Here is a 12,434-nt window from a genome sequence, read left to right as displayed (position 1 = left end):
CACCTGAATAATTCAGCTTGAAAGTAGCTTCTGCACAGAGTCAGTCCTCCAGAGAGCGGGTGTATTGATTGCAGGACACACCCTGACAGAGCAACGGCCAGGGATTCTGGCAGAACAGGTTCTTCTTAAAGAGGAACTTCTTTTTCCCTTTTCTGAGCCTCTCAGGCACAACTTCCTCTCTGGCTGCACTTCCTCTGCTCAGAGGCCCACTACAGTCAGGGCCAGCTCTCACTAAGGTGCACTGAGACTGCTGGAGCTCGTTGGAAAGGCACAGGGGGCAGAGCTCTGTGTTCTTCTGAGGCACTAACTGTAATTTAATTGCATAGGAGAGCACCCGTGCAATGTCACGCGTGTATGTCACCACCATGACCACATGGGGGCACTGTCTCCATATGCTTCCAGTGCCAGAAAAGGACCAGCAGAGATGAGTTTCAGTCAGGTGCACCAAAAGCACGTTTGCATTCTTATGCATCAACATTTTTCTCTCATACGTTATGTTTATATTTCTTTATGTCTTGATACAACAGAAACATCAGTGGCATTAAGGGGTGGAAGTTAGTCAATAGTGCAACTACTTAAGGAAGGAAGATTATCACTACTATTAACTCTTTATTAACCTTTCATTCTGCTGCAAAGAGGCCGCGACACGTGCACTTTTTACATCTGTTTGAGTAACGTTTGCTAAAGACTTTAAGAAAATAATTTGCCTTTAATTAAACTGTATGTCCGTCAGTTTTTAAAAAAAGATTAACCTCTGCAGTAGGAACCAGTGGGCTTTGGGCCATGAACTACAGACAGACTGGGAAGGTTGCAAAATGGTGTTTTCTTGGGATTTGTGGACAATAACAAAAATATAAATTATCGGCCGGCTGTCGCAGAGGCCTGATGCAAATGTACACACACACACATTGCCTCTCTCGCAAGACCTACTCTGAAACAAACGGCTTCATTTCACTTGCCTTGATAAATGACTGCAGCCTACCATTAGGAGACATTTGATAAATTGCGCTTGTCCTGCCGATAGACGTATAGCAACTCAAATCAAGGCCAATAAATCAAGATGCAGGTCTGTGGAAAATATTTTCAGAATTTCTACCAAGTAAGAAAAACTGGAGCTGGACTACAATTTCAACACCGATCATCTGCTTGACAGGAGCAGGAGCAGGAGCAGGAGCAGGAGCAGGAGCAGGAGCAGGCACACTTCCCTGTGGACATGCTCCTGACACAGTTACATTCACAGGACTGATTGTCAATTTATTATTGAACCTATTTTGTAGAATGTTTATATACTTAATATAATATTTGTGCTTTTACTTGACTACACTGAACTGTCTATTTTTATCTGTTTCACTGCACTTGAACTGCTGTGAATCCATTTCTACTTTTCTCAGTCCAACCTCACTGTATCACCTGCAGGTGGGCCACAGCGTTGCTGCGAGGCCTTTCACCTGCTCTGAAAGGTCTCAAAGCCTGTTGGAATAATTACTGGTATAAAGGACAGTTGACTACTCACAATAAAAGAGCCCTTGAGGGGAAAATGGAATTCCATCCATCCATTTTCTGCTTCTATTGAACTGAATTCGGACAGACAGTAGAATCACAATATGGATAAAAAGAATGCAGTAAAGAACTTGTACTTGACAAGTGCTGTATAAATATTTCTAATACTACCACTAACTACACTTCTCATTACTACTGCTACTACGTCTGCAGGAGCGTGGAACGCTGGATCACTGTTGACCCCCTAAACATTCCTCCCACGGTCTTTGCGCTGTGCACTCTGTGTGCACTGTGGTCTTACTCATCAGGTACAGCACACAGGTGTACTGCAACCAGCCAGTACACTATGTCCTGGAGCTGGAGCCTCCAAATGACTGTTATTTTTTTAGCAGTATGCGCTATGTGAGTACAACATCAACTAAGGTATTAAAACTAGACTAGACTTGACAAGGGACCCCCTTTGAGACAGGGTCTTCAGATGATGTAAGGCCTTGTCATATCAGTTTATACTGAGCGTTAGTGGTGCATGTCTCATACAAATTTGAAATAAATCAAATGACCACAAGCTAATTAACACCTGAAGTTGGGCGCTTTGGGGCCCCAAAGACGAGGGAGCCCTGGGGCAGTTTCCCACTTTGCCCGGCTGCTAGTCCATCATGGGAAAGGGAATGTCTTTAAACATTGATCTCCATGTCTTCTTGTTCAGTTAAGACAGACTTTTTAATGCTTTAAAGGACAGGTTCATATTTTTCAAGTCTTAAAACAATACTCACATGCCCATGTGTACACTCGAGCAGTTTCTGGTCACCATAATCATTTCTTTTCCCCACAGTGGTCGTTCATGGCAAAGAACCACTCTGACCTTTAATCAAAGTCAATATGAGCCTTTAGTAGTCTGACTTAGCAACATCAGGAGGGCATTTTCCAAAGACTTTCTAATACAAACTGTTTTCTTTCCTGTGTTTCCCTGGACAGCAGTTACGTGTGGAGCTGCAGTGGAGGGAGAGGAACACACAGAGGGAGTTCTTACTAACAAGCCTGCTGAAGCCTCATGTTCACTCCAGCTGAACTTCATGTGTTCTCACACAGGATGAGGACTGTGGATTGTGCCCCCGTCTCTAACACTGGAATCATGTAAAAAATCTTCATCTCTTCACTGCCATGAACAGGAGAAATGACCAAAGTGGCCAGTAACAGTTTAAGCGCACATCTGAGCATGTGAGCATTGTTTTAAGACCCACTTGAAAACTCGTCCTTGAACGGTTTACATTTGTCTTTTACAGAACAATTTTCATCTCCTCCGTGGGCACAAGAGTGTGTGCGTGACAACAGGTGTTTTTTTTACAACATGCCATTTTCTAAGAGTCGTTTTGCCAGTATGTAATTATGCATAAAAGAGATGCAGCATAAATATAACCATAAAAGCCACATGTTGTTATTGAAGGTCAGTGTGGTGGGAAATAAAAATCTCTCACCAAACAGAAATATTGCCTGGACCTGAGATCGCACGTGGGATATTTGTCATGGAAAGCTATTGTGATAACCTTTTACAAACCTGACTGCTGTGGTGTTTGTAGCCTGCTTCAACTCTGGGTGGACTTAGCTTCCTCAGAAACTGTTTAGATTGGTAAATGTTTACCAATTTCTTAATGATAATGGTAATGTGATCCCGATAAGGACAATTATGAATACGATGAGGATAAACATCCCTCTTCCTCAAAACACGACGAGGCATGGAAACACGGAGAGCGCTGCAGTTAAAGCCACATGTCTACGGATTATCTGAAGAACGTGACTGCTGCAGTTAAGCCATAAAGATGAATTGATGGCCTAAGCTGGCTTCCAATAAACTGTAAAATACACTCCTGTGATCTTAAAAGTCAATATTTCCTTTGTTTACTTGCTTTGTTTTGAAGTCCTTTTGAACCTCACCTGTCAGATATCAAAATTGTCTCTGTCATCTGTTATCTAAGAAAAACGTGACTGCACCAAAACCTAATATACAGTCTAATGTGTTTCTAGCCCAGTTTATAAGCATCATAGTCTGCATCTCACATGTATATAAGCTTTGAATCAGAGGTTATACATCTTTTACATTTAGTCAAAAATACCCCATTTATCCCCAAACTAAACTCTTCCCACTTGTTGTACCCCAGCATTTATTGGATGTGGGCTTTTTATTGAAGTTCAGCGGTGACCTTCTCTCCACTCGAGCGCCTCGCTTGTTGACAGTGAAGAGAGGATGCAGGCAGGAAGTGTAGACATGCTGGCCGTTTGATCCACGAATCCATTCTGCCATGCAAAGTTTCAAAACTCACACAAAGCCCTGCCAGAGGTTTTTACAGTGGAAAAACTGATGTAAAGCTGCTGCTGGTTGCTGAGTTGGAGAGAAGCAGATGGGTGTTGGAAGGTGGAAAAGCACCTTGAGGTGTCTGGTTTCCTCATCACCTTCACAGACGCCCCGGAACCAGCCAACATGTCCAACATCACAGCTGGCTTTAGCGATTCCATGCTTTAAGTGTGTACCCAGTATCTAAGCCTATTGTATTATTTTATATTAAAGTATATTGCCCAAAATGCCCAACATAGGAGAAAAAGTCATAGAGTAGGTAAAATCATAAGGATGTATCCTCAGAGCAAGGTTCATGAAAATCTAAATAATAATTTTTGACTTACTGTGTAAAAAGTTGAAACTTTTATCAGATGTTTGAACATGGAAAGGGTTCACTCTCTGAGGAACGTTCAGTACACCTGCTCAGTGAATTATCCTGATAATCTCATTTGAATGGCATATTTACTTCTGTTCAAGTGGAAGTTGTTTGACTGACTATTAATGTTGCTCTATCCAACATCGCAACTGGAACATCTGAAAGTTTTCAATATTCTGTGTTGGACTGTTGTGTCCTGTAGGTTGGAAACACATCTGAAAGAATTCAGTCCTTTAGAGGACACTGACTGTCCCACTGAAACCCGAGGTGGTAATCATGTAGCCTGTAGCTCTGTTAGCAGCTTGCTGTGGCTGTATTTGCATGTAGCACCACTGTGCCTTCTGGTAAACAGTGACAATGCTAACATGCTGATGCTACCAGGTATAACTGTAGCATCAGCATCCATACTGGAAATTCAATTTGCTCTACACAAATGTGAAACTGTGGCCCTGGAATATAATTGGTCAGGCAACAGTTAGGGTCTGAATAACCCACCGGCCAGGCATTAGGATCTAACCTGTGCACATGTGCAGAGCAAATCTGGTTTCCTGTTCAGATCAGACAGTGACAATGTTTACAGTGTTCAGTGTCTTAGTTCAGTGTATTAGCATGCTAATATACGCTTATTAGCACATTAAACACAAAGCGCAGCTGGGGCTGATGGATCAGTAGCTTTGCAGGTATTTGGTCAAATATCAGACAGAATCAAGTTTTGAGCTGGTGGTGCCACTGGAAAAGTCTGCCTGTGCGATTCATCCTCTGGGCCAATGAATGTCGGCACAAAAAACATGTCTGAAGTATTTTTAAATGTCATTTGATTTTGCCAATTTATAAAATGTATTTTCTATGAAAGGAGACTTTTCATATTCATTTGAATAATGATCAGGTCTTGAAAATGCAATCAGCTAAAAGACAGCACTGACCTAAGCCTACTAAATGTTACAGTAAATACAAGGCTGACATCATCAAGCCAGTGTACACGCACCCTTCTACCTTTCCTACAAGCTGCCCCAGACACAACATCGTGTGTTTTACCCTGAAAAAATGCACAGGTTTCTGCCTGCGGTGGCATGGCGACAGAGGTTGAAAATATCATCTTTGCTCTCTCGTGTTGGAGTAAATGTGGGCTGAGTGGGCAGACAGTCAACACCGTGTCATCTTATAGCGTGCCTGCTTGCACACACACACAGCTTCCCTGCTCACGTGTATCCCTGGCCAACCTCTGCAGCCACGTCACCCAACCCTCCGTCCCAGGAGATAACTTACCGTAGATTATTGCTTTCACCGAGACACCCACTAAATCTTTGACATATTTATCATAAAGCCAAGTTCATAGATTCCAGGAAGGGGAATAAAATGGATTCTCCCTCTGCTTCCTCAAAGCACTCACAACTCAAGGCCCAATAAATTACTTTGCTGATATGATACGACACTATTTGTGTTTGGGTTACTAAATAACCGAGTCAGTTAGGCAGCTGTTACTGCAGAGACATGCTATCGCTAATGGCTCTGGGCCATTAGCGATTACCATAAAATGAAATGAGTAATCAAATAAAAACTCTACCACACATCCTTCAAGTCATCTTAATGAGCAGGAGCCTTTTCCTAGTGGATGTGCACTTGTTATTTTTACGTTTATTTCCTGGATTAAATATTGAACCGTTGTGTTGTAAAAGTCTTTGAAAAGCACATGTGACAAAAACACTCTTTTCTGCTTGTCTCATCATGGAAGACCAAAGAAGACGCAATTACTGTCATCACAAAACACTCGGCCTGGTGAAACGTAGCTGGGAAACTTAATAAAACCCAAGTGCACGTGTTCATAAGGTAGCACTTTGTGCCATGCTGACCAGCAACACTGTAGCCAGTAAGGAAGCAGGACAACAGGCTATTCACACAGAGTGGTGCCTCAGTGGGAAGATAGCCCTGCACGGCCACCTGCTACCTTATCACTGACTAAATGGAAATGAATCCTTATATATATCTATATTGCCCAGCTCAGGCACACTGGCTGATGCAAAAGCTGTGTGGTTTGTGTGTGTGTTTTTTGTGCAAAATGTCCAGTGCAGTGGAATTACACCACATCAGCTGACTCATTCAGTTTGCATTTTGTCGTTCTGGGAGGTCTGCAGAGTTTTTTTTTTAATGAGGGCTGATGTATGAGAGGTATTTGCTTTGTGTGTGAGTGTTTTTTGTTTTGTTTTTTTTGGCGTGTGTGTGTGTGTGGGGGGGGGGGGGGGGGGGGGGGGCGGTTGGGGAGTAGAAACAGTTGAGGACGAAAAGAGAGAGATATCAACATAGAAGGAAACAGGGAGGAGTGGTGTGAGGGCATGAATGTGTATTACCCTCCTTGAAGTCTCAAGGTTTCTTCCTCCTCCCCCCTCCTCTCCACCTCCAGACACCACCTCAAGGCGAGACACTGTCATTTGCATAAAGTGCTAAAAGGGGAGCTGACAGAGCAGGGCAGGTGATACCGGCCAACGGACACAGAGGAAGGAGGACCCAGAGCTGACACCGACACAGCACGATTACACAGCCTCTGAGCACACACCCATTTTCACACACACCACACCTGGGACTCCAGCTGAGTATTGAGATCAGAACAGAGGAGGACCTAACCCCAGGAGGAGGCACAATTCAGTCCTTGAACTCCCTGCTGGCATCTTAGAAGTCAGTTGACTTTGACTCCAGAAACATGCATTTTCGAGTGCAAAGGGAGTGAGCTGAGCCCGGGACTGACAGATAAAGAGGATCACCTTCAGTCAACAGGTAAACTGAACCTTTGTGCTACATGCTGCCCTGCGCCTTTGTGCTTTTTGTACCTGTTCGTGGCTGTTTAGTTCACTGCTGTGACAATACAAGACTTTAAAAGCTTACCCTTTCCACTACTAACACTGTACTACTGTTTCCTGCATTGCCCGTTGCACATGTGCTCTGTGTGTGCTCAGCCTCAGATTCAGTTAAACTGTATCAGCCACCCCCTGTTCAAACAGCAGGTAGATCGAGTTTCATTTACTTTTCAAACGGAGAACAGGTAAGGCAGCATTGAGGATGATAGCTGAGCGAAGGTACACACAGCTGACCTCTACACGAGGGGCCTGAAAAAGCAAATTACTGTACTTTTACATGAAGCTCGAATAGAAAGCTTCAATGTGACTAACAAACGGGACAGGCCGCGTGACCTACTGCTGTGATTTCTGTACAAATGGGTCAGTGGGACATGTGAGAAGAACATGTGTCACTGATAGTGATGAAGGCCATAGGCTGAAGCTCAAAACAGAGTACTGTTAAAGGCAATAAAAGGACCCCTCCCATGTTTGAAGTTGGTATTTTGGGTTCAACAACAACTTAGTCTGAGTTAATATTTGACTCTGCTGTACAGTCTATGACCCCAGGGTTTAGCCTCAAAACCATATGGATTGCCTTCCTCTACCTGGACTCTGGACAAATTGTCTTTCTTTCAAGAACGAGAGCAGTGTTTCATGTGCTGTTTGCATCTTGCTTTAAAACTTGTTGTGTAAATAGACAGTAAACAGACCGACTATGAAACTGTGGCCACATGTGACAATGGATCATGTTAAATGCCAAAGCACACTGTCACAGTCGCACAAGTAAAGGTGACTGTCAAGTCAGTGAAGTGAATCAAGCCAAAGTCTGCTACCATGAGCTAACATTAGCCACCGCAGGCTACTGGTCATTGCAGCCCAAATGAGGCCGGAGCAGCAAGTACATTGATTTGGAGCAGGGCTGCATTTACTCGCCCGTGTGTTCAACGTTCCATTTGTGAAAGAAAGAATGAGTTATTTCCTTGTAAGGCTTACATAGTCTCCATTTAAGAGTCTCAAACTTTTGTAAGCAAATTCTGTGTACAAGTAGCTCTTCATTACTAATACATGTCTCACATCAAGACTATCCAGACTAACTTTCAGAAAAATAAGGACATATTTTACCAATGCATAATTTAATACTTTCTTCCCAGTGCAGTCTCACTTCTGTCTGCAATGTGTGAAAGACTGTCACAATCAGATTTGAAGTAAACAGCATAAGAAAAAAGAGGCAGTTGAGACAGAAAGCTGTGGAATTTAGTCAGAAGTATTCCTTCTTAACCTTCTTCAAACCTGTGAACTCTTAACAAAGACAGACAGAAGCTTAAGGTGTTACCAAATCAGCAGAAATGCAGATCTCCTCTGGGACAGAGACCTCACACATCAGAGGTTACATCAAGTGCACAGCCACACGGGTGTGACACACACAGTTCAAATTTAATCCTGTTTTTATTGTCCGACTGTGACACAAGGGTCAAACAAAGAGGTTGTAAATGTTAGGGAGTCTCTCTGAAGCTTTTATTAGAAACTATGTTATATATTTATATATATATATATATATATAACCTGGTGTTTTGTTGAGGACTGTTCAAGGAATCATTAGGAGTTCAACAAAGTACAGCCTGAGGCTGTCGCCAAAGCGGCTTTCACCTCACTGCCTTTTGACAATGTGTCACTGTGTGTTGTTCGTTTTTCGGCTGGTTGCTATTTACTTAGCACTCGTTCTGCAGGCAACATAGCCTGAGGCTTTGGAAAACTGTTTCTCCTTTTAAAGACCTTGAGTTTGATCTCTGCAACCCATGAAAGATGAGAAACATACATTGATTAACATGAACCTTTATGGGTGTGAATGAACACTGTAAATACTAGTTATGCCAATACTATGAATATGCAGGAGTACAGAGCAGTGACAGCTGCACCAAACTGAGGTTCTTTACTGTCCTGCTGGAATACAAATGACTTGATCTGAACTAAATTACCATCCAGTTCTCAAGTAAAGTGAAAAAGTGAAGTAGTAAATTTTAATTGCATTTGTTAGAGGAGACACTTGACACAAATTGTCATATCGTGCTCACTTTATGGTTATTATTCCAGATATTTATTGATTTTGCTTCCATTTGTCGAGACATTTTTTAAAGCTGCACTGAGCACACGGCAGCAGCCTCATTTGAAAATGAGAAATGTGCAAATATTTGAACATTTGAAGGACTTCCTTGAATTTTTCAGTTAGCAGCGCTCCCACAGGATGGAGTTGTTTTCTTCCTGAGGTGGGGTTAATAAAATCTGTCCATCACAGTGAGTTAAATTCAATATGGGTAGACTTTTGCGCAGGAGGCTTCAGCAAACGACCACACCCGAAAACAGAATTTCAATTTGAGCAATGGAATATCGTGATCGGTGATTAGGGGGGGCTTTAACCTGATTAGACAGGTGTAATTATACAGAAAAATCTGTCTTCATCCCACTAAAGCATGTTTGAATTCAGCAGAGACAAAAAGAGAGAGAGTTGGCGGTGCAGGAATTTCAAGGGTAGATGGAGCGATTAGGCGGAGAACAAGCAGGGACTTTGTGCAGATGGGAGTACTGGGGCAGGACTAGCCCTGAGGACACAGACAGGAGAACACCTGTGCTCTGACCATCCTTCATCCCGAGCACACACACTCTCCTTCACATCAGGGACTTTTGACACTTAACTCAAAAACACCAGCAGGCAGGTGATTACCATGTAATATTCTTATCATTCTAAAAAAAAACTGAGACAAGGACACCACACTCAGAGAGCAGCAATTTGGTCCTCATCGAGTCCTGCAGACTATACACTATCAAAACCTGGTCCAGGTGACCAACAGTGACCCAAACCTGGTCTAGTAACAGCAAGCAGGCTGTGTTTATCGCTAATGTTGTTCCAGGTAAGCCCTGGAAAAGAGCGTGCTCAACCAAAACCTTGAAAGTAAGGGGTCTCCAGTGGGCTGTCAAAGGGTTAAAAGCCAACAGCAGTCGTGAACGTCAGTAGATTACAAAAGCTATCAAAACAGCACTACACTCAGTACACAGCAGTGTGCATTTCCAACAGCTTGCTGCTTAATCGCTGGCTGGATGAAAGATTGATATTGAATATCTGAAGGTAAAGCAGACAGAGAGCAGCAGCACAATGTACACAACGTGTTCATCGTGAGTTATACTGCACACCCTGAGACTGCGGGGATCATGAAGTTTGCACTTGATCAACTCTGTGCTCAGGTCAGGAGCAAGCACAAAACACTGTGTTTCACATTTACAATGTCTCTGTCTTGTATTTGTCATATGATGCTCAGCGAACGCGGGGACACTGAGTCAGTGATCAAACATTGCAACACCCAACTGCACCAACAGGGGGCTCTTACTCTTGGTCAGAAGAGATTGTAATCATGTTTGGTGGACTGGAGGGTCTTGGATATGACTCATCTTGGCCTTTCCTGTTCAGAGCTTGAGTCCTGATTAAAATGTCATGTGAAGTCTATAACAGTCACTGCACCTGCAGAACATCTGGCCCACACTACATACAGCGGTGGACGCTGCTCTTTCCCTTCCTGCCCTGGCCTGTCGCTTCACTGACTCATTTGTTTGTGCTCGTTGCTGTTGCTTTAGAAAAATCCACAATATTACTCAACAGATTTGCCCCATTTTGCACCTGTGACTGAATTACTCATTGACAGGCCAAAATCCTGTCAGCTTTGTAATATTATGTGTACTCTGCCTCTCTGAGGGCAAAAATCATTCAAGGAATGTTCAAAGTTCAGCATTCAAGCAGGCTGTATGAAATGGGGCTGAAATCCTGTTGGGATTATGGCTGCGCATGGCTGAAACAAATGTTCATGACACCAACAGCAAAATACCATCAGAAATATGAAAACTAATCTCTACTTTTCATTCTCTTTAAAGATAATCCAGAAGTGAAGGACAGACCAAGACGAGGACAGCCGAGAGTCCAGAGGAGACTCCGAGTCGAAGGAGAGGGCAGGCTTACATTCTCAAGATGGAACAGACTCCGCAGATTTGGCACATGCAGGTCGAGCCCCAGGTCAATGTTGTCGAGGTGCAAAAGAAGCTCTCAGTCGTAAGCCAGCCAGAGTGCTCCATCTGCTTCAACACCTACGACAATGTCTTCAAAACACCCAAGCTGCTGGAGTGCACCCACACCTTCTGCCTGGAGTGCCTCTCCCGCCTCATGGCCGTCTCGGTGTCCGACCAGGACGGCAACAGCGCCAGCACTCGCCTCTCTTGCCCCTTCTGCCGTCACCCCACCATGCTGCCCGAGGAGGGACCCCCGGCCCTGACCACCAGCCACGAGGTCCTCTGCAAGCTGCCCACCCACCAGCAGCAGGAGGAGCCGGTGTGGCTGGACGGGGAGAAGCTGTGCTACAAAAGCTCCAGGCAAGACACTGGCTCGGGCGCCCCCGACAGTCCCACCGCCTTCTGCATCTGCATTGACATTGGGGCCAGCAAGAGAGCGAGCGCTCCGGTCCAGACGCAGCGCCGGTCTTTCCGCAGGATGGAACGGCTGGCAGACTGGAAGAGGCTGGTGCTCTTCATCGTGCTCATGCTGCTGCTTGTTGTCGTCGTGTTGTGGCCGCTGCAGTGTGTGTTCAGCACTGGGAACGTACGCTGCATGCGAGGACCAGCCCGCCCAAACCCCACGGCCGTCACCACTACTTTTGCTTTCAGCCCAAACTAGACTGACTGGACTTCACAGGAGCTGTACATAAGATTGTAAATGGAACATTCACGATACTTTTAATATCTGACATTAGAAACCTTTTGTGCATAATTGCACTTTTGGTAGGTGTACATGACAGCTACACACAACTGTGAACACCTCAGATTTTTAACCTGCAGCACAACCGCACATGTCAAAGCCACTGTGTGTGTCGTTTTTTTTAGATTTCTGGCTTCAGTGCCCCCCAGTGGTGGTTTCAGAAAAGACGCTGTGGCAGACCCCACCATGGGACAGAGATGAAAGGGCTGAAAGCAACACAGACTGCGCCAATCTTCCCCAGAACTTTGTGTTATTGTATCACAGGCCATCAGATTGAATTCTGTCCACTCAGATAAAAATTGCACACACTGAGGTTTTAACTCTACAAAGCTTGAATTGATGCTTCTCAACATCATACGCCAGCAGGTGTACATTATTAAACTGTTCCTGCAAGCATGTAAAGACTGAGAGAAACGACCAACAGTGGAGGGAGATGAACTCTGACAGGCACTTCCCCTCAAACCACTAAAGCGTTTTGCACTTAAATCAACACCTGTAGTTTGAAATCAGGACAGACTGTTTGGTCCTACTGGTTTGATGGATTTTGCTGACTCGTCACAGCAGGTAACATAAGATGAGTGGGCTGATCGGCTGTTGCCGCCTGCT

The 12,434-nt window shown here is 44.2% G+C and overlaps 1 protein-coding gene across 1 annotated transcript; it reads left to right on the top strand.

The window, feature by feature from the left end:
* Window positions 1-11,048: 11,048 nt before the first annotated feature.
* Window positions 11,049-11,747, top strand: rnf223 (ring finger protein 223). Its single transcript, XM_076741558.1, has one exon. The coding sequence runs from the start codon at window positions 11,049-11,051 to the stop codon at window positions 11,745-11,747; it is 699 nt and encodes a 232-aa protein (XP_076597673.1).
* Window positions 11,748-12,434: the final 687 nt, after the last annotated feature.

The sequence above is a fragment of the Chaetodon auriga genome, chromosome 10 (genome assembly GCF_051107435.1).
Source record: "Chaetodon auriga isolate fChaAug3 chromosome 10, fChaAug3.hap1, whole genome shotgun sequence".
In the NCBI taxonomy this organism is placed as follows: domain Eukaryota; kingdom Metazoa; phylum Chordata; class Actinopteri; order Chaetodontiformes; family Chaetodontidae; genus Chaetodon; species Chaetodon auriga.
The sequence above is the reverse complement of the archived record's forward strand: the minus strand, read 5'-3'. Positions and strand labels throughout refer to the sequence as shown.

Excerpts from the sequence above, each read along its gene's own strand:
- rnf223 (XM_076741558.1), top strand. The coding sequence starts at position 11,049 with ATGGAACAGACTCCGCAGATTTGGCACATGCAGGTCGAGCCCCAGGTC.